This window comes from Panthera leo, chromosome B3 (genome assembly GCF_018350215.1).
Source record: "Panthera leo isolate Ple1 chromosome B3, P.leo_Ple1_pat1.1, whole genome shotgun sequence".
NCBI lineage: Eukaryota > Metazoa > Chordata > Mammalia > Carnivora > Felidae > Panthera > Panthera leo.
Genome location: NC_056684.1, coordinates 70,993,703 through 71,016,021, shown reverse-complemented (window position 1 = coordinate 71,016,021; position 22,319 = coordinate 70,993,703). Strand labels below are relative to the sequence as shown.

The 22,319-nt window shown below is 41.1% G+C and overlaps 1 protein-coding gene across 2 annotated transcripts; it reads left to right on the top strand.

Annotated features, from left to right (window-relative positions):
• The first annotated feature begins 126 nt into the window (after positions 1 to 126).
• Positions 127 to 20,713, top strand: TTC5 (tetratricopeptide repeat domain 5). Of its 2 annotated transcripts, none has more exons than XM_042942554.1 (10): positions 127 to 200; positions 3,977 to 4,109; positions 5,309 to 5,520; positions 5,905 to 6,055; positions 7,815 to 7,906; positions 10,933 to 10,989; positions 11,814 to 11,960; positions 12,826 to 13,040; positions 16,510 to 16,654; positions 19,392 to 20,712. In XM_042942554.1, the coding sequence occupies exons 1-10, from the start codon at positions 150 to 152 to the stop codon at positions 19,509 to 19,511; spliced, it is 1,323 nt and encodes a 440-aa protein (XP_042798488.1). In that variant the 5' UTR covers positions 127 to 149; the 3' UTR covers positions 19,512 to 20,712. The 2 variants fall into 2 exon arrangements, with proteins under 2 accessions (XP_042798488.1, XP_042798487.1); XM_042942553.1 differs by lacking the exon at positions 127 to 200 and adding an exon at positions 588 to 874 and having other exon boundaries at positions 19,392 to 20,713.
• Positions 20,714 to 22,319: the final 1,606 nt, after the last annotated feature.

Sequence of the window (22,319 nt, the reverse complement as noted above, 5' to 3'; positions counted from 1 at the left end):
TACATGTAAAACCCAAACCAACCAGCTCCTCTACTCAGGTGCAGGTAAGCCTCCAGTGCCCTAGATGTCGCTCTGGCTCCACGATGGGGGTGGGCCTGAGTCTCTGTGGTTACAAAGTTGGGGGCGGAGAAGCCGAGACTGGCTGGGAAATGATGGCTGATGAAGACGAGGAAGTCAAGCAGATCTTGCAGAAATTGCAGGTGGGAGTCATAGGTTAAAATCTATATGTGCTTTTGTTACTCGGGAAGAAGGGGGGAGTCCAGTTTATATATTACCAGCGAATTACTTGGCGCATGCAGGACGCTGCATGTGTTAGTGAGGTTACTATAACAACTCCTGAGGGTTCGCCCGCTGGCGGAGAGGGGAGCCTCCCCTGTTACCGAAGGGGCGCAGCGGGGTGTTGGGACCTTCTGCTGCTGACCTGCGTGCACTCAACTTCACTCCTGTTTGGAAGAGGATTTGTTGCTCCTAAGTTTATTCTTGCGCTTCTAAATTTATTCTTCAACGTTCTTACGGAGTTTTGCTTTGTTTTGTTTTGTTTTTCCGATTCACCCATAACAGATAGTATACACATGTATGTAGCAGATCTGCAGGAGCTATTATCATGTATTGTTTTCATTCCCACAAAGGCCATTTCTTTACTACTTCTCTGCTTTGAAATTGGCCATTTCTTTACTACTTACCTGCTTTGAAATTGGCAACAAGCACAGTAATAGCTTGCACCCCTTGTATCCTGGTTACTCCTCTCAGGACTGCACGGTTTTGATTCTTTTGCACACTTGCTATTTCAGTTTGGGGTCTGATGCAGAGGGTCCATACTCCACCCAGTTCACAGTTGACTGCAGTTGTGAGGAGGGCTAGTCTTTTGTACTTGGTAGGTATGAGCTAACTGGTTACTTGCTCTTTACCTTAAATTTAAACATTAGACCTGTGACAGGTTATACCCTGACTAAAGTCTTGTAATGCAAAAAAGTTTAAACATTGGTGGCATTTATTTGTTTCTTGAGCCTATTAAAATAACATTTTTTAGAGTGTGAGCTTTATTTTACTTCCAGTCAACTTGGATTAATTTATTTTCATTCCCTGCCGTGACTCACTGAAATCAGAGATTATCAATCCTGGCTCCATATTAGAGACGTTGTATATATGTATTTGCATACAAATAGAAAAAAGTCTGAAGAGGTATACTAAACAGTAGTTATCCCTGAGGTTGTTCGGGGTGATTATGAGGAATTTCTTACTTTGTATTTTTTACATGTACATACTTGAATTTTAGCACCTTACATATATTGATTTTTCCATGAGACAAAAAGTTATTAAAAATGTTCACTGCAGTGGGGCACCTGAGTGGCTTAGTTGGTTTGGTGACTGACTCTTGATTTTGGCTCAGGTCATGATCTCACAGTTGGTGAGATCGAGCCCGGCGTTGAGCTCTGGGCTGACAGCACACATCCTGCTTGGGATTCTCTCTGTCTCCCTCTCTCTGCCCCTCCCCTGCTTGCATGTGCGCTCTCTCTCTCTCTCTCTCTCTCTCTCTCTCTCAAAATGAATAAATAAGTATTAAAAAAGTGTTTACTGCAGCAAAACAAAACTAAACAATCTCATGCATATTTGCTTTCACAGCTAGAATGAGACAATGAGACCCTCTCTAATTAAAATTCCTAATTGGCAGCCATGCTGATTGCAGGACAAAAGGAATTGTATTGTAAGTTTTGCTGAGAACTGTCTTTTCCTGGGCTCATTTGTCGTAGATGGACTAAGCATGTATGCTGGGAGTACCTTGGGTTAGGTGGGCAGGAGTGGTGCAGGAATGGAATTGGGGGGGAATGGAGTAGAGGAGAGGAAAAAGATAGTGATGTTACTATTTATGGGAATGGTGGTACATTTTGATTTCTGCCTAAAAAGGGAAAAAGGAATGTAATAAAAGGATATTTTTCAAAGTGTGTTTTATAGACCATTTTCATTTCAGCCATCTAAAGTGCTTGTTAATAGGTGATTTGAGTTCTGCGAAAACTTCTAAAACCAGAATCTGTGGGCTGTGTCCTGAAAATAGTGCACACAATAAAATTTGAAAAATATCGCTACTACAGAGGATACTGTCCATTCTCTTTGCTCTGGGTGGGGTTTTAAATTAAATACAGCACATAACCTGTTGGTTAGAGACAGGGATGATTCATTAAACCATTAAGTCAACATTTTTTTTTAAAGTGTTTATTTATTTTTGAGAGAGAGCACAAGTGGGAGAGGGGCAGACAGAAGGGGACAGAGGATTCGAAGCACGCTCTGTGCTGACAGCAGAGAATCCAATATGGGGCTTGAACTCATGAACCATGAGATCATGACCTGAGCCAAAATCAGACACTTAACCAACTGAGCCACCCAGGCGCACCTCAGTCAACATTTTTAATGAGGGCCTATCATGTCTCAAATCCTGTTGTAGTGCTTATGTATAGTTCTGAACATGGGAGACAGGAGATTAAGACCCTCCCATCATGGAGCTTACATTCTAGTGGTGGAGACAGACATAGGCCACATAATTTCAACTGATAAGTACAATGGAGAAAAATAAGAGTGTGATTTAATAGTGGGCAAAAGTGGAAGTGGTTACTTTAGTTTGGGGAGTCATGGAAAGCCTCTCTGAGAAGTTGATATTGAACTGAGATCTAAATGATGATGAAGAATGAGGCATGCAGAGATCTGGTGGAAGAATGTCCAGGCAGGGGGAACAACATGTATAAGGCTCCCAAGGTGGGACTGAGCTTGCTGAATCTGAAGAACTCCATGACAGCCAATGTGGCTTGAGTATTGTAGAGGGGAGAGTGAGAAGTGAAGTTTCTAGCAGGGTGAGTAGTGTGAGGTCAGATCGTACAGTCTTCTCAGCTGTGGTTAGGAGTTCGATTTTATTCTACAGTGGAAAACTGAGAGTTTGTGAGATAATGTATATATTTGTAAAGTCATTCCAACTATAATGAGGAGAATAGGAGAGAATAGAAACAAGATGACCAGGTAAGAAACTATTGCAATAGTCCAGGCAAGTAATGGTGCTGATTTAGTCCAGGATATTACTAGTGGGATGGAGATAGGTAGATGGATTTAGTTGTGGAGGTAGTTACGATGTGACAGATGTGTTGTGAATTGTGTTATATATTTCTGCTGCTGTTCATTTTCAGGAAAGAACAGGTAATGGAAAAGCTTTGGTGTCCCAGGAAGACTCAGAGACAGAGGTATTTAAAATAGGAAAGGGAACATTTACTTGGGAAGAATACAAGAGAGCCAGAAGGTGACTTGACAAAAACAAAACAGAACAAAACAAACAAACAAAAATAGGAGTATTTGAAGAAACAAAATCCTGGAAAAACACCAAGGTTCTCAAATTGGTCTGTTTGTTGTGGAAAACAGTGGCTCTCACATGTTTATCATATTCACAAAGGTCATATATTTTCAGATACCAGCATAGGAAAAATCAGAGATCAGGTTATTTTTGTCAGGAAGTCCAGTTTTCAGGGGAAATTTCAAAGTTTTATACTCTGGAGGCCAGTCCCATATTGGATTATCTTATTAACTTTTTGTTTTATCTCAAGTTGCAAAGTGTTTCCCTCCTCTTGACTATGGTATATGAAGTGCTTAGCCATACTGCAAGCCCTGCTGGGGCTGGGAGAGAGACAGCTGTCATCATGGTGCACAGACTGGCACGGAACTTCACCAGAGTGGTCCTGGGACAGTGGCTACTTTTCTTCATGACCTGTGCATTTTGGTGGACTGTCCGCCTGCCTCTTGTGTCATTCCTAGTGAGATAGAGAATCAATAATTCTAGCCCCCAACTGGTATGGCCAGCCAGTCTCAAATTTCCTTGTCTGCCGTTCGCTCTTCTTTTCCACAGAAATCTTGAGTAAAAGGTGAAAGATTTACACGATCTGAAGAGAAACCAGAGCATGGTGTTCTCTCCTGTTAATGGTACCCTTTTTACACTTCCTAGGAACTGGTGGATCAGCTCTATTCGTTTCGAGAGTGCTATTTCGAGACACATGGTGTGGAGGATGCTGGAAGGAAGCAACAGGATGTGCGGGAAGAGATGGAGAAGACCCTGCAGCAGATGGAGGAAGTAGTGGGTACGAGTTGCAAAAGAGCATGGAGCCCCCGGCGGGAGGCTAACTAACGTGCGGCAGAGTTTTGCTCCCTCTCTGTAAACTCTGCTATATTGTTTGTGGCTGTTGCAGGATGGTACAACAGAATATTTCTTCTTTTTTAAAAAAAATTTTTTTTCAAAAATTTTTTTTTTTTTGAGAGAAAGAGCAAGCGAGCAAGCAGGTGAGGGGCAGAGAGAGGGGGAGACACAGAATCTGAAGCAGGCTCCAGGCTCTGAGCTGTCAGCACAGAGCCCAACGCGGGGCTCAAACCCATGAACTATGAGATCATGACCTGAGCCGAAGTTGGATGCTTAACCGACTGAGCCACCCAGGCGCCCCAACGGAATATTTCTTCTAAGGGCCACTGTGTAGGATGGCAGCCTACCGGTCCTCTAGACAGTGTTTTCCAAAGTTTGATTATAGCGAATGCCATGAAATAAAAGAACATATTTTTTTCTGAGACTGTTCTTCTTAATTGACCTTTCTGCTTCTAATTTTTTTTACTTCCAAATTTTTTATATAATGATCATGCCATTATCTTTCTAAATATTTCTTCCTGCATTTAGTCTTATCCTTTTGTTTGCCTCTTTGCTCAAGTGTATTCAAAGATTCCTGCTGCTGACTGGTTAAAGTCTTAGCACCTTAATTTGGTATGAATTAAAATGGTATTCAAGTCTCTATTGTCTGACCAGTTCTGTTGTTTGTTTTCTTCTACTCTTCTCTCTGCCTACTTACTTACAGAGGAACTTTCTGTTTCTTTTGGGTTGGACTATCAATTCTTCCTTGAACATGCTACAGGGGTTTCTGCCTCTCTGTCTTGGTTGACATAGTTTTCTCCTTTTCACTTTTTAAAGCTCATTCATTGGGATATGCCATATGCCCCTTTTCATTGTTGTTTTAATTTTCCACGTATATGCTTTGTTCTCTCTATCGGCTCTCTACCAGAGGGGCAATAAGCCCCTCCAGGGTAGGGATAATGCTTTCTTTGTTACCCCATTACCTAATACAGTACTCTGCATATGGTAGGCTTTCAATAAGTGGTTTGTTCATACAGATTTTCTTCAACTGTTTCATTCCTAGGGCTGACCTGAGGTTATTTCTTAAGAGAAAGTGTCCTGGTCTTATCTGTAAGATTGCCTCAGTTTTTCCAATTGCCTTTATCTTTTTCCCCTTCCACCTAGGTTCTGCCCAGGGCAAGGCCCAGGTTCTGATGCTGACTGGGAAGGCACTGAATGTGACTCCTGACTATAGCCCTAAGGCTGAGGAACTTCTGTCCAAGGCTGTGAAGCTGGAGCCCAAGCTGGTGGAAGCCTGGAACCAGCTGGGTGAGGTGTACTGGAAAAAAGGGGATATTGCGTCTGCCCACACCTGCTTCTCTGGAGCCCTCACCCATGTGAGCCTTCTGTTATACTCTTGGAAAACACAGATGGGAAAGATGAGATTCTTTTGGTTCTATGAATTTCCCTAGGATATGAATACCAGAATAGAACTATACTGGAACTAGGAGAATGAAATCAGAGGGGAGGGAGAGTCGGAGCAGACGTGGATGAGGAAAATAGGGCCAGGGGACTGAGAAAGGAAGAAGATGATGGGATCAGGTTCAGGGATAGATGAGAGGTGAAGAAAGATTAACAACCAAGTTGATCCTTGTAGATAGGGGTCTAAGATATAGATGGCAGTAAGAATTAAGATGAAAAATTAGATTTAGAAGATTAAGATGCATAAGAAAGGGGAAATAGAATCAGGAAGGGTGAGTATGTGTCTTCTCCATTTGCAGTGCAAGAACAAAGTCTCCCTTCAAAACCTGTCCATGGTGCTTCGCCAGCTGCGGACTGACACTGGAGATGAACATTCTCGTCATGTAATGGACAGTGTCCGACAGGCTAAGTTGGCCGTGCAGATGGATGTCCATGATGGCCGTTCCTGGTGTGAGTGCTCTCAAAAGAAAAAGGTCTCCAAGTTTCTAGAGCAGTGGTTCTCAGTATGGCTACACTCCACAATCATCTGGAGCCCAACCATTGAGTCTGGTTCTAAGTGTCTTTGTTTTGAAGAAGCCGGAAAGGTATTTTAATGAGCCACTATTCTAGGAACTCTTGGATCGTTTCATCTAAGAGAAGACACTTACTTGCACATAAGCAAGGCAGGACTTTTGTGCAGTCTGTTCAAGTTTCTCCTTTGGGTCTATGTTTGCCTCTTTATCCTAGTGGAATTTGGGGTATACTAAATATAGTGTTATCACTGGATTTTGTCAGATGTGGGACCTTTCAAATAGACCCTTGAGGGTGACCAGAATAAGTTATATCTTGAACCTGGGCTCTGAGATGATTCATCACTATGTATCTCAGTTTTTTCTCTGCTTAGGAGGGGCAGGATGGCTGGAGTGGGCTGGAAGTGGGTGTTTCGCCTCTCCTAGGTACAAGGATAGAGCCAGGTGGATATTTTCCTTCCTCAGATCAGTTAGGCTCTGGTTAGATAGTTTCTGCCAAGGGCAGACCTTGTTAAGAACAGGGATCTCTGGTGTAGTTCAGAACAGTTCTTTCTCCCCTTCCCCTTGCTGGAAGTATGAGGGGATTTTTCTCTGATACTTGCTGTGGGAATCTGGCTGGTTGAAGCTTCTGGAGGTAAATCTCACAGTATTGTGGGGGCCTCCTTATGACCTGGACCTGTCATAGACTCTTAAGTCTGAAGTTCTTTCTTGTCTGGCGAGAAAATGGGACGCAGGATTAAAAGTGAGAGATGGCTAATGTCTGGGAAAAGACAACCTGGTATAAGGGTCTTTGCCCCGTTTTTTTTTATTAGGATCAGAAGGCTTACAAACATGGTGATGGACGTGCACAAAGAGACAGTCTGTGTGTGAACATTAACTCATGGACGTGAGGGAAAGGGGGTGAAGATATTCGGGGTTAGGGGTTTGGGTTAATACAAAACAAAATCCCGGCACCAAGTGGAAGGTTGTATACAGCAGACAGGGGGCACCACCTCTGTTTATCTTAGGTAGCCTAAGGGATGAGACAGATAGAGCAAGTAACCTCAGGGTTAACAAGGCACATTTTTCTTTTGCTAATCAGCTCCGCTCGGGGCAGCTTCACCCACAGGCAGGCAGCAGTCTATAGCTCTAGTTACCTGTTTACCTAACTTGATCCTTCCCTCCTGTGAAAGCAGCTTTCTGCTGTAGTGCTAAATTGGGGGGTGCTTCTGCCCTGAATATCTAATCTTGGTTATTTCATATACCTGTGTTCTGTATTGGGGCCTTCGTCCCGCCCTCTCTATACTTATTTATCTAATCTTGTTTACCCAAACTTGGCTGTGAACATCCTATGGCTTTGTAATTCGTTAAGCCTTGTTAACCCATTGGTGTAAGCCCGGGGAATTTCTAAGTTTATTGCCCCACAGGGACCCCTGGAGTTTCTTGCTCCCAGACTTGTCCACGATGAACCTCCAGCACTTTGTCAGTTACAGTTCAGGTGTGCCTACCTCAGCACCGGGTCCTGCAGCTCGTGAGTGTCTGCCCTGGTCACTCCCTGTGTTCGCCTGACTCTCTCCAGTTTTAGGGGCAGTGGTTTGCCCTGTGTCGTTCCCTGTCTTCTGGATCCAAGAAGAGTTGAGGATTTTTCAGTCTGTCAGGATGGAGTGGTAACTTCCAAGCCCCTTACACAAGGAGCCGGAAACCCTTTGTTTCTCTTTCAGATATTCTGGGGAATGCATATCTTTCTCTTTACTTCAATACTGGCCAGAACCCTAAGATCTCCCAGCAAGCCCTCAGTGCCTATGCCCAAGCAGTAAGTATTTATGGTCACCCCGGCCAGATGAATAAAGGTAGGAACAGCAGTTTCCATGTGGCTCTTTAGCAAGCAGCATGGGTGGTCATTAGTGGCGTTCAGTGTGTGTGGTTTTGCAAAGCTGTGTATGCAGGGGTGACTTATTTCTTCTTAATTTTTTTTTAAGTTTGTTTTTATTTATTTTGAGAGAGAGATAGAGAGCAAACAGGGGAGGGGCAGAGAGAGAGGGAGAGTGAGAGAATCCCAAGCAAAGCTCCATGCTATCAGCACAGAGCCCCCCATTGTGGGGCTCAAATTCACGAACCAGAAGATCATGACCTGAGCCAAAATCAAGAGTCAGACACTCAACTGACTGAGCCACCCAGGCACCCCTATACCTTCTTATAACTTGAGTATTAGCAACAGCCTGCAAGGGTGCCTCACTGCTAGACAGCTCTTTGAACTATCCAGGTTTCCTGTAGGCATGTATAACCAATCGCAGAGCCCATCCCAACATGTTCATCTTTTGTAGTGGGGAAAAAGTCTATATTAAAATAATGCTTATTGGGGCACCTGGGGGGCCCAGTTGGTTAAACATCCAACTTTGACTCAGGTCATTATCTCCCCACTTGTGGGTTTGAGCCCTGTGTCGGGCTCTGTACCTAACGACAGCTCAGAGCCTGGAGCCTGCTTCAGATTCTGTGTCTCCCTCTCTCTGCACCTCCTCCACTTGCACTCTGTTTCTTTCTATCTCAAAAATAAACAAACATTAAAAAAATTTAAAGTAAGGCTTATTAATATTTGTGTACATTTTTAAAGAAAAATGAAAGCACTAATACTTACGTATAAATTAAGTGCTCTCCCTAGATTAACCATGAGATACTGTGGCTCTGGATTTCCCACAGGCTACAATAGAAAACAGCATATACCCCATTCTGCAGTCATTTCCTTGGGATTAATCCACTGGAGTTCCTGCTTTGCTTAGGCTTTCAGGCTGTTTTTATATCAATAGCCACTTACACGGGGCTTTCCTTCAGGCGTGAGAGTCTGGCCACTTATTATTAGATGCTTCACATTGGCCTTCTGACCACTTTTGATTTAGGCCTCCTATACACTTTTCTTTTTTTTTTTTTTTTTTTTGCTTGCTTGTTTCTCTTGACATAGACCTTTGCTTTTTAATTTACCATTACTTACTTTGTTCTGTGTGGCAGAATAAAGAATGCACCTACCTTATATTCATGTTTGTAGTTTAGGGACTGGCCTTTTTTCAATCAGGGAGCTTTAAGGCAGAGGAATTATATTTTAGTCTTATTTCTTACTTTGGTGAGTGTTTACATTTTAAAAAATAATAATAGTATAGTTTTAAAAAATTTTATATTTGGCTTCTGCTAAATTGTTGCTTTTAACTCTTAATGTTGTTACCCAACCATAGACATATTTGAGCCAACCATTTAAACAATTAAAAAAAAAATTTTTTTTAGTGTTTATTTATTTTTGAGAGAGACAGAGAGACAGAGTATGAGTGGGAGAGGGGCAGAGAGAGAGGGAGACACAGAATCTGAAGCAGGCTCCAGGCTCCGAGCTGTCAGCACAGAGCCCATGTGGGGCTTAAACTCACGAACTGCAAGATCATGACCTGAGCTGAAGTCAGACACTTAACCAACTGAGCCACCCAGGCACACCCAACCATTTAAACAATTTTAATTCATGTGTTTGTACTTTTGTAATGTGCTAGGCAATGAACATAATTAGAAAAATACAACGAATATAGCCAGGAACATAGCAGTTTCTTCACAGCACATCTGTTTACACTTGCATGTGGTTTCTGGCCATCAACGTATGTATGTATGTATGTATTCATTTCTTCATTCATTCTTTTTTTTTATCATTTTTTTTCTTTTAATTTTTTTAAATTCAAGTTAGTTAACATACAGTGTAGTATTGGTTTCAGGAATAGAGCCCAATGATTCTTCACTTACATATAACACCCAGTACTCATCCCAACAAGTGCCCTCCTTAATGCCCATCACCCATTTAGCCCATCCCTTTACTCACCTCCCTTACAGCAACCCTAAGTTTGTTCTCTGTATTTAAAGGTCTCTTATGGTTTGCCTCCCTCTCTATTTTTATCTTGTTTTTGGTTCCCTTCCCCTATGTTCATCTGTTTTGTTTCTTAAATTCCACGTATGAGTGAAATCATATGAGATCTTTCTTTGACTTATTTCACTTAGCATAATACACTCTAGTTCTATCCACATTGTTGCAAATGGCAAGATTTCATTCTTTTTGATCACTGAGTAGTATCCCATTATGTATATATACACCACATCTTAATCATTTGGACATTTGGGCTCTTTCCATAATTTCTGGCCATCTATTTAAATTAGAGAATCAGAATTTGACTTTCTTTTTTTTCTTAATAATTTTTAAAAAAATGTTTATTTTTGAAAGAGAGAGAGAGTGAGTGAGTGTGTGAGCAGGGGAGGGGCAAAGAGAGGGGTCAGAAGATCCAAAACCAGCTCTGTGGTGACAGCAGATAGCCCAGTGCAGGGGCTCGAACCCATGAATTGTGAGATTAAGACCTGAGCTGAAGTTGGATGCCCAACCGACTGAGCTACCCAGGCGCCCCCAGAATTTGACTTTCAATGGATGCTTTAAGGGGGCTTGAATGTAGAAACATGATTCTGCCAGTATTTGGAGCTGGGCTTGTGGGCAGAGGAAATGCTTTAAATAAGTGAAATTTCTTTTCTAGGCTTTCCTCATTTATACCATTATCTCACTATTAAAAATTTTTTTTATCAGAATGCTTTTACACATTTATTTTATCTGTATACTATTGCATGGATAAATTATAATCATATTTTAATATTTCATGTACACATAAAAACCTCATTGAGGTGTCAGGGACTGAGTAATATACCACTCAAGCAGTTACTCTATAAAAAGGTGGGTGTAGGTAACATTTTGACAAGGAAGAGGTCTAGGGCATGTTGACCATCCTTAAGAGTGAGATAGGATCCACTGATTGTCTTTCTCTCTCACTGTAGGAGAAAGTTGACAGGATGGCTTGCAGCAATCCTGATCTTCATCTGAACAGGGCAACGGTAAGACGAGTGGGGTAGTGATCACCTGAGTCAAAACAGTGACATCTGGGTCTTAGCCTGGGAAGATAACTGGATATTCACAGGGACAGGTTGAGTACAAACTTTGAGAAGAGAGCCAAATTGTTTCCAGGAAGAGCTGGCTCAGTTTGACCTCAGTGTCTGATGGAGTGTCTGGTGGGAAAGGAGAAGGGTCCGAGGCGGTGGGAGGGGTACATAGAGGATGGGAGGACAGTTTAGAAGACTTTTCTGAAATGTTCATTATAAGTATACAAATAGAATGACTCACTATCTGCAGCTTAGCTGTTTTAGAATTTGGAAGTTTGCTTCTTTGAAGGGATGCCATCTTTGGGGTTCGTGATCACCTTAGCCAGGATAAAGGACGTAAAGCATTGCTGTTTATTCAGATTATTCATTGTAGAGCAGGAGAACAACTGGCAGAAGGGAAACAGTTTCTTTCTTTCTTTCTTTCTTTCTTTCTTTCTTTCTTTCTTTCTTTCTTTCTTTCTTTCTTTCTTTCTTTCTTTCCATGTTTATTTATTTTTGAGAGAGTGAGAGCCAGGGAGGGGCAGAGAGTGAGAGAGGGAGACAAAGGATCCAAAGCAGGCTCTGCACTGACAGCAGAGAGCCCGATGTGGGGCTCAAACCCATGAACTGTGAGATCATGACCTGAGCCAAATTTGGATGCTTAATCAACTGAGCCACCCAGGCGCCCCGGAAACAGTTTATTTCCGTAGATTGCTAGTGCATTGTGCCATTACTCCCCTCGGTGTAGTTTGTGTTAAATATACATATAATTGGGAGGTTTTTGGTTACCTCTTGTGCAGTTACATAAATACGAAGAGAATTATGGGGAGGCCCTGGAGGGCTTCTCTCGGGCTGCAGCACTGGATCCTGCATGGCCAGAGCCCCGGCAACGAGAGCAACAACTTCTGGAATTCCTGAATAGATTAACCAGTCTCCTTGAGAGCAAGGTAAAGTTGTCAAAAGGCCAAATCGTACTTTTATCCTCCTGACCCTGTGGATCAAATAAAATAAGAAAAGACTAGGCTTCAGTAGTAGTGACGCTACCTGTAGAAGTGGGTAGGTGGGAGTAGGAATAGGTTTGCAAAGAGAGCAGACTAGCTTCCAGCTTCTTATCTATTTTTCCTTTTTTGTAAATTAAAAAAAAATTTTTTTAAGTTTCTAAAAAAATATTTTTTTAAGTATTTATTTTTGAGGGAGAGAGACAGAGACAGAGTGTGAACAGGGGAGAGGCAGAGAGAGAGAGGGAGACACAGAATCCGAAGCAGGTTCCAGGCTTTGAGCTGTCAGCGCAGCTGACTTGGGGCTTGAACCCACAAACCTGGGGGATCCTGACCTGAGCCGAAGTGGATGCTTAACTGACTGAGCCACCCAGGTGCCCCATCCTTTTTTTTTTTTTTTTTTTTTAATTTAAGCCCAAGTTAGTTAACATATAGTGTAATAATGATTTTAGGAATAGGATTTAGTGCTTCATCACTTACATATAATAACCAGTGCTCATCCTAACAAGTGCCCTCCTTGATGCCCATCACCTACTTAGCCCATCACCCACCTCCCTGCCATCAACCTTCAGTTTGTTCTCTGTATTTAAGAGTCTCTTATGGTTTGTCTCCCTCTCTGTTTTTCTTATTCTTGGTTCCCTTCCCCTATGTTCATCTGTTTTGTTTCTTAAAATCCATATATCAGTGAAATCATATGGTCTTTCTCTGATGGACTAATTCTGCTTAGCGTAATATACTCTAGTTCCATCTATGTTGTTGCAAATGGCAAGATTTCATTCTTTTCGATTTTTTTTTTTTTTTTTTTTTTTTGCAGGGAAAGGTGAAGACCAAAAAGTTGCAGAGCATGCTGGGAAGCTTGCGCCCAGCCCATCTAGGCCCTTGTGGTGATGGGCGCTACCAGTCAGCCTCTGGGCAGAAGTTGACCCTGGAGCTCAAGCCCCTGAGTGCACTACAACCCGGTGTGAACAGTGGTGCTGTGGTCCTAGGAAAGGTGGTATTCAGCCTCACCACAGAGGAGAAAGTCCCCTTGTGAGTTTGTTTTCCCTTTCCTCTTTTTCATTCTTTTGAATTGGTCTCACTTGGCCTTTCTTTGACATTTGAGGACATTGTTTGTGGTCACAGATTAGTGAGTTCTGCTTCCCTCTGTGACTCTCTCATGAGCAGGTATAGTTGAGGTGTATCTAACAGTCTCTCTGTAGATTCTGTCATCACCCATTTTTTTCTCTGAGCTTGGTGCTCTGTGGATTCCTACATCCATAGCTGAAATTGAACTGCTGTGTTTTTTAGAAGACAGAAGGAAACCTTGAAATTCTCTTGCCTCTTTGTGTTTTCATGATCATAGAAGTTAAAGGAGGAAAAATTTTCAGTCCTGTTTGGACTTAGGTATGACTAGGCAGTTCCAAAAGGTTAGCTTTGAGTTAGAATTTAAGGCCTGATGGGGATATTGTCTCAGATATTATTTAACAAATATTTATTGAGCATCTGGTATACGTGTGGTAGGGAGTGAAATGTAAAGGATCCAAGTGAAGGTGCTTACAGTCTAGTAGAGGATATGAGTTAAGAACATTCACCTAGAAAAAAAAATGTTCTTTAAGGTTTAATTTTTTTAAGTTCTCTCTGCACACAGCACAGGGCTCGAACTCATAACCCTGAGATCATGAGTTGCATGCTCTACTGACTGAGCCAGCCAGGCACCCCTTACTTAGAAGATTTAAAAAATTTTTTTTTTTTCAACGTTTTTTATTTATTTTTGGGACAGAGAGAGACAGAGCATGAACGGGGGAGGGGCAGAGAGAGAGGGAGACACAGAATCGGAAACAGGCTCCAGGCTCCGAGCCATCAGCCCAGAGCCTGACGCGGGGCTCGAACTCACGGACCGCGAGATCGTGACCTGGCTGAAGTCGGACGCTTAACCGACTGCGCCACCCAGGCGCCCCGAAGATTTTACTTAGAAGATTTTTAAGCCTTGAAAAATTAGGGTTTAGTCTGTGCCATCAGTCCTTGGTCCTTCACTCACTTCCTAATCCCTTGTCGACTGGTTTCCTTTTTCTGTTTTCTACTGGATTTGTTTTTTTCTAGCCTCACCAGTGTCTGGTCCAGTGGCTTCCACTATGTGGTTCCACAACACTGTCTTATCTCTCACTGTTTATTCCCTTTCATATCCCTTCTGCTTCATCCAAACTGAAACACTTCCCATAATATGCCCGAGTTTTCTCCATGGTGTTTTCTAGAGACATATGGGTTGAAGAGCAAGAAGATGGATGAGAAAAGTTTTGTTAACTAGAGCAGACCCTAGAGCTAAGAGGAATGAGAAGGAAATTCAGACAAAGGTGGATTTTAGGGGGCCTTGAGAACAAATATTTTGTCACTCCTTGGTTTCTCTTTTTCTTAACTTCTAAATGTTAAGTTCCAGGAGGACTCTCTTTTCTCTCTTTACCAGGATGGCAAATAGGTGCTAACTTTTATCACTTGGCAGCAGCTGCCCAAGTTACTGTGTAGAAGGATTCTGAGGCTTTGATTGGATTCACCAGGAGAATGTTGGGCTTGATTGCAGGTTGGCTGTGAATTCAGATGTGTCAAGTGATGGCATGTGTACCAGTTCTTCACCATCTCATTTATAGATCATCTCTTTTGGTGATGTCATATAAGCCCAAGGCTTTGGCTGCCTTCACCATACTCACAGGTGGATCTCCAGCCCAGGCCTCATTTCCAAGTTTTGGATTCGTATATCCAACTGCCTCTGGGCTCCAATCAGAAATCTCTAACTCAGTAGGTTCAAAATTACTCACTTCCTCTTTCTCTCTAAACTGTTTCTCCTCCCTGCATTCCTTGTCAATCTGTGGTACCACTTCTACTCAGTCTCTTAAGACTTCTAGAATTCTCCATTCTCCTGCATTGTGGTGCTCACCACGTCCATACATTTGTTTTGGGTTTTTTGGTCCCTACCTTTCTATCTATACTGACTTAATATAGCTCCTTATTGCTTCTCCAGACACATCTTCTGACTCCTTGTTTTCCTCTAGTGTTCCACAGTGCAGAGAAATATTTCCCAGATGCAAAACCGACCATCGCCATTTCTTATCTAAAATCCCTTACTGCTGCTGTGGTACTTTTAGGATAAAGTTTGAACTCCTTAGATTGGCTTAGCATGCAAAAACCCTTCATAATTTACTCCTTGTCTGTCACTTTCCCACTTGTGCCTTTTGTTACTATCATGGGGTTATTTTGTGGGTTTCAGAACAGCTATTTTTATGCCTCTGTGCCTTTACACACTGTTTCTGTGTCTGTCTGGGTAATCCTTTTACTGCTTCTTGATATAGATAACATTTTCCCCCCAACATTTATTATAAAAATTTTCAAACACAGCAAAATTGAAAGAATTTTACAGTGAGTATCTGTGTACCCAACCACCTGTGTTCTTCTACTATTTTACTATACTTGGTGTATCACATGTCTATTTATCTGCTTATTTATCCATTGATCCATCTTATTTTGGTACATTTAGAGTAAATTGTAGAGATCTATATACTTTCCTCTGAATACTCCAGCGTATAGTCATTAACTAGAGTTTGGTGTTTTGTTTTGTTTTTTACAGTTTTCTTCTTTTTATGTAAAAATTTACGTAGAGTGAAGTATACAAATCTTAGTGTACATTTGCTGAGTTTTGACTAACACGTACAGCTTTGTAACCCAAACACCTGTCAAGATAGAGAACAGTAATTACCAGCACCTCGGAAAGTTTTCTCATGTTCCCTCCCAGTCAGTCCCTGTTCTCATTCCCTCAGAGGTTCTTTATTTCTACTGAGGAGTAGTTTTCCTTTTTTAACCCAGATAATTTTTCATCCTTTACAATTCAGTTTGAGGGTCTCCTCCTCAAGGAAATCTTCCCTGCCTTCTAGTTTTGAACATTTCTCCTCTGGGTTCCCACTGTCCAATCTTTGGCCTCACTGAACTCATCACAAGGGAAAAACTATTCTGGCACCTGTCACATTTGTCCCGTAAGTGATGGTTTAACTGTCTGACTCCTGCTTGACTGTAAACTCACTCATAGCTGGATCAGTGTCTTATTGCTAAGCACAAAGCTTGACGCATAAGAGGCATTCAGGGAAAGTTTGTGGAACTGAATTAAATTGACAGTGATGGTGGTTAGAGAGTTGGAAGGTTGTGATGGTTAAATTGATAGACCAGGAATAATGTCACAGCTGCAACATTTTGAGCTGGTTCATTATTATTTGTTGAATGGTCTCAGTGTGCAGATGTCTCAAGTTCTTGGTCAAGTGACAGACTGATGAGTCCTGTGCATATGCTTTAAAGATATTACATATGTAAGACAAATGAGGACTCAGATGGTAGATGATGGTACCTGTCTTAAGTTTTCTAAGTAACTAAGTGAGAAAGCATTTGTTAATTTTGCTGGTATTCTAAAACCACTGTTTTTGCTCTTCTTTCCTGCCTGCTTTCCTCCCCACCCTTCCCTTAACCTGTCTTAACCTGGCAGTACATTTGGCCTGGTAGATTCAGATGGACCTTGCTGTGCAGTGATGGTGTATAATATGGTACAGAGTTGGGGAGTGCTCATTGGGGACTCCGTAGCCATTCCTGAGCCCAATCTTCGGCTTCACCGAATTCAGCACAAAGGAAAAGTGAGTGATGGCCAGGATTTTTTCCCAGCTTATAGGCTCTGAAAGTGGGACCAAGTTTATCTCTTTTAATAAATACGTAAGGTAATGCATATATATATATATATATATGTATATGTATATATGTGTGTGTGTGTATGTGATATACACACATATTTCCATATATGATGTATATACTTTTTTTACTAAAAAGGGAACCTATTGGTAAACAAGAATTTAAAAAATGGACTGGACAGAGAAAAATACTGTATGATAACACTTATATATGGAATTTAAAAAACTGAACTCATGAAAACAATAGAATAGTGGTTACCAGTGGCTGGGGTTGTGGTGGGCAAATTGGGGTGATGTTGTTTAAGGGTACAGACTTGGAACTAGTAGGTAAATAAATCCTGGAGAGCTAATGCACAGCACAGTGATTACAGACAACAGTATGGTATTATATACTTCAAAGTTGCTAAGAGACCAAATCTTAATTGTTCCCACAACAAAAAAGCAGTGGTAACTGTATGACATGATGGGGTGTTACCTAACACCATGGTGGTCATATTCCAATATATAAATGTATTAAATAAACATGTTTACACCTTAAACTTATACATGTTAGATGTCAATTATTTCTATAAAAAATTTTTTTAAAAATGGACTGAAATATTATCACTCAGATATTAGTTTCTTATATATACCTACAGTCTTTTTTCATAAATATGTATATATACATATATACATTTATAAACATATTTATAATTATATATTTATATATATTATTTATAGTATATACATATATGTATGCGTATATATATACATTCATATGTATATTTTTAATGAGTGGAATATTATATGCAATGTTTGTGAACATTTCCTGCAGTTTAACATATTCTAACAGCATTGTTTTGAATTGACACACAAAGGTGGTGATGAAGATGATGATGACAGTTAACATTTCCTTAACACCTTAACTGACTGCTAGGTGCTGGGTTAAGAGGTTTATTGCCTATACTGGCTCATGTAATAAACACAGAAATCTTCTAAGAGTAGCAGTTTTACCACTCTTTCACCATTTAGATCAGGGGTTGGCAAACTGGCCTATTGATCAAATCTGACTCCCTGACTGTTTTGTATAGTCTGTGATATAAGAATAGTTTCTATATTTTTATTTATCTGTTTTTTTTTATGTTTATTTATTTTTGAGAGAGTGAGAGACAGAGCACAAGCAGGGGAGGGGCAGAGAGAGAGGGAGACAGAAATTTGAAGCAGGCTCCAGGTTCTGAGCTGTCAGCACAGAGCCCGATGTGGGTCTTGAACTCATGAACTGCAAGATCATGACCTGAGCCAAAGTCAGATGCTTAACTAACTGATGCACCCAGGCTCCCCAGTTTCTATATTTTTAAATGAAAAAATTGAAAGAAGAATAATAACTGGTGATACATGAAAATTATAGGGAATTCAAATTTCAGTGTCCAAAAAGTTAATTTGTTTGGGAACAGAGCCACACTTATTTGTTTACTCTTGTCTGTGGTTGCTTTTTGCACTATGGGGTCAGAGTTGAATACTTCTTCTGTGACAGAGACCATATGACCCACAAAGCCTAAATTAATTATTATTTGGCCCTCTACAGAAAAAATTTACTTCTCTCAGATCTAGATTATTTTTAATTTTTCCCAATTATAAAGGCACTGTAGTAAAAAAATTTCATATCTGCCTATATCCATGATTATTTACTTAAGTGAATTTCTAAGGTAGAATTCTGGTTCCAGAAGGTATGCAGAATTCTAAGACTTTTGATTCATATTGTCAAGTTATTTTTTGGAATGTTGGACTAGTTAATACCAACAGCAGATGTAATTGCTTCTTTGTAGTTTTCTTTTCAAGTCTGGGTAGAAACCTTTGAAAAATTAAATGCTGATTTTACATGAAAAAATACAGCATCAGTATTGTTTCGCTTTGGTTTCTTGATTATTGGTGAGGTTGGACATTTTATCAAGTTTATTGGCTGTTTATATTCCTTTTATAAATTGCCATTTTTTTGTCATTGCCCATATTCCTGTTAGGATATTTAAAAAATTGACTTATGAGAACTGTTTAATTCACGTCTTCACTTTGACTTAAAAGCGCCTCCTTCACAACTCCCAGTGGGACAATAGTTTTTGGATGAAGATGTTTTAACAACATGTTTTATGGTCTAAAGTACATTTGAACTGGTAAAGTGGGCTGTCTTTTCTGTTATTATTGGAATGTCTAAACAACATATTCTGTTTCTTCCCCCTGATAGGGAGGAAGAAGGGAGAATTAACTTGAATTTATCTTTGGCAAGTTAATTTAGGGCCTTACAAACACTGGGACTAAGAGTTTCTCAGGCTTCTCGCCGGTGGCCGTGTGTGTCTGGTTTTCATTGTCAAAAGACACTGGGACGGGCAGATTCTGTGAAGGCTGGTGGTACCCTCTAGTTAGGCAGCAGTGGCACCTGTCATTTTTCAGAGATTTGCTCCATTCTTGTGGTGAAACTACTGGCATCTTACCTACCCAGACTGTCCTTCTGAAGATTGAAAACTTGGGGAAAATTATATCCCCTTTGTTAGGGGATATATAAAAATAAACTCAGCTTTATTTATTTGACGTGAGACGAAGGGAAGGAGCGTATATACTGAGGGGATAGGAAGAGGGAGAAAGTCACAGATGTGTATCCCTGTGCTTCCACCTTAGGATCTGTAATGAACCTCTGTCTGTCTGTCTTTTCTAGGACTATTCCTTTTGCAGTATTCGTGTGGAGACACCCCTCCTGCTGGTGGTGAACGGGAAGCCCCAGGGCTCCAGCAGTCAGGCCGCTGCCACAGTGGCATCACGGCCACAGTGCGAATGACCGTCCTTGACTTGTATGCTGAAGAAGGAGCGGAGGCGAGAGGATAAGCTCAAGAACCTCAGCAGCTGGGCCAGCTCCACCCAGTGACTCAGCCAGGAAGGGGGGATGTTGTAGATGATGACTTTCCCTTCCCCTGCCCTGTAGGACACTTTGTGTCTCGTCTTTCTCTCCTGTTCACATGTTCAGGTTCTCTGTGGCCACACACTTCCCTGGTGTAATCTGTCCTGCCTCTTTCATCGCTCTTCTGTGTTTTAGGCAAAGAGCATGGAGTTGGTAGAAGTGTTGGCATCTTGCCGTGGGACAGAGTCCCCACGGCTTTCGTTCTTGCCTCCTTCCTGAGCCTCATGTGTATATATCATTGCAGTATTTATTGCTAAGGGAGGGGGCTTGGTTTTTTAATGGCTTGTTTTTTTTGCAACTTTTATTTTATTTTTAAACATTAGGTCCTTCCCCTTCTTTGGGGCTGGAACAGAATTAAATTTGTTTGGAGAAAAAATACTGTATAGTTTGGCTTCATTCTCTTCAAGCTTAGATTTTGGTTTTAGGATCACTTCAATCCATTGTTGTAATCCTCCCCCCTCCACCTTTTTTTTCTTTACACTAAATAGTTTATTTCTCTTCCAGTTAAAAGATTTCTGGGAACAGGTATCCCAAGGCAGGAATGGCAACTCCACAAAAAGTCACTGGGAAGCAGCTTCCAACCATTTTCCCATTCTGTCATCCTTGGGGGTGGCCCTCGTGGTGCAAGATGGCAGCAATATTATTCGAATAGTGTTATTAGGCTGAAAGACCAGAGAGTGCCAGATACTCCGTTTCTTTAGATTCTAGTGATACATTTTGTAATAGTTTCTCTTAATACCCTTGAGGAAAATGGGAAAATGTGAAGGAGGATTAATAGCTAACTGATGGCTGTAACCAGAGAGTACATTAATGGATACAGATAAATTTGGAAGACTTCTGGTGATCTGGCTCAGGTCTTTGTACTTGTCCAGTCCTTTTGAACTTCATCAGTGACTTGAATATCATTGGTGGCTTATTCATTCTATGAAGAATCTAAAGCATAGAGGAATCCTCAGAGAATGGGTAATAAAATCAGCATCTATCTATGTAAGAATGTTATAAGGGCTGAATCTAAGATAAAAGTTTGAAGTCCATTCTTTTGGTCTGAAGAAGCCAACTTTCCAGGTGTATCTTTAGCATTATGTATGAAAAATTATCGAGAATTTTTTTAAAGTATATTTTTGTTTGAGCGCATGTGTGTGCGTGTACGAGTAGTGGTGGGGGTGGGCTGAGGGGGAGTCGGGGAGGGGCAGAGAGAGAGAGAGGGAGAATCCCAAGCAGGTTTTGTGCTGTCAGCATGAAACCCAACATGGGTCTCAAACCCACGAACTGTGAGATTATGACCTCAGCCAAAATCAAGAGCCGAACACCTAGTGGACTGAACCACCCAGCTGCTCCAAAATTGCTGAGAATTTTAGTAGATAAAGTTAATATGAGTAATCAATATGATACGGTTGCAAAAACACTTTTTTGGCTGTACCAATGAATCTGTAGCAGCCAAGGAGAAGAGGTCTTGTTACAGTGTCTGTCAGACCACATGTGGAGCTTTGTGTTCAGTTCTGGGTGTTGATTTTGAGACCTATAGTCATGGAAGAGCAATCAGGAACTTGAAAGGGTGTAAAATATCTTGAGAAGTGGTTGAGGGCAACTGGGGAGAAAGTGGGGCTGGTGCAATGTGTGTGCATTAGAGTCAGTAGACAGATGAGACCAGGTAACCATTTTCCTTTTACTCAAGTCCTGAGTATGGTTTGACATACTTTGTGTAGGGCCAGGCAGTAGAAAAATGGCCAGTAGTTGGTAGAGTGAAGCAGAAAAGATTCTATGATGAAATACATGGACAAGTGAATATGCAAAACATGTATGTACAGTTTAAAGAGTGATTAGAATATCTGAAAATGTCCACCTGGCTTCAAAACTAGAACATTAATTTGTATCTTAGAAGCCCTTGTGTTCTCTCTATGATCTCATTTGTTTTCACAGTTATATAATCTCACTGATCACACCATAATTTAGTTATTCTGTTAAAGGATGTTTGGGTTTGTTTGTATCAAGGAAGTACATTATTAATATCCTGCATGTGTCCTGATAAGTAAGTGCAAGAGTTTCTTTTTAAAAAAAATTTTTTAATGTTTTTATTTTATTTTGAACGAGAGACAGAGTGCGAGTGGGGGAGGGGCAGAAAGGGAAGTCTCTGCGTCCGCACAGAGCTTGACATGGGGCTCCAACTCAGGAACTGTGAGATCATGACTTGAGCCAAAGTCAGATGGACGTTTAACTGACTTAGCCACCCAGGCACCCCAAGAGTTTCTTTTATAGCAATGATTCTCAGAAGAGTGGTCCCCAGACCAACAGCATCAAGACCACCTGGAACTTCTTTTAATGCAAAGTCTTAAGCCCCAATCCATGAATTAGAAACTCAGGGAAGAGTCCAGTAATCTGTGTTTAACAAACCCTCTCTGGGATTCTGATGCACACTAATGTGTGAGAAGCACTGTTCAGAGTATTAGCATGAGGGCAGAATTGCTGGGTCTCAGAATATACACATGCTCAACTTTTTTGAGAAATACCAAACATTTCCAAAGTGGCCGTTCCAATTAATGTCTCTACAGTCAGTGGATGAGTCTTCCTAATGCTCCTTACTCTCTTCTATATTTGGTATTTGTCTTATTTTTTAGGGACCACAGATTTGGGAGGTTTGAAAGATATCTCTCGTGGCCTTAACTTGCATTTCTCTCACTACAAATGGGT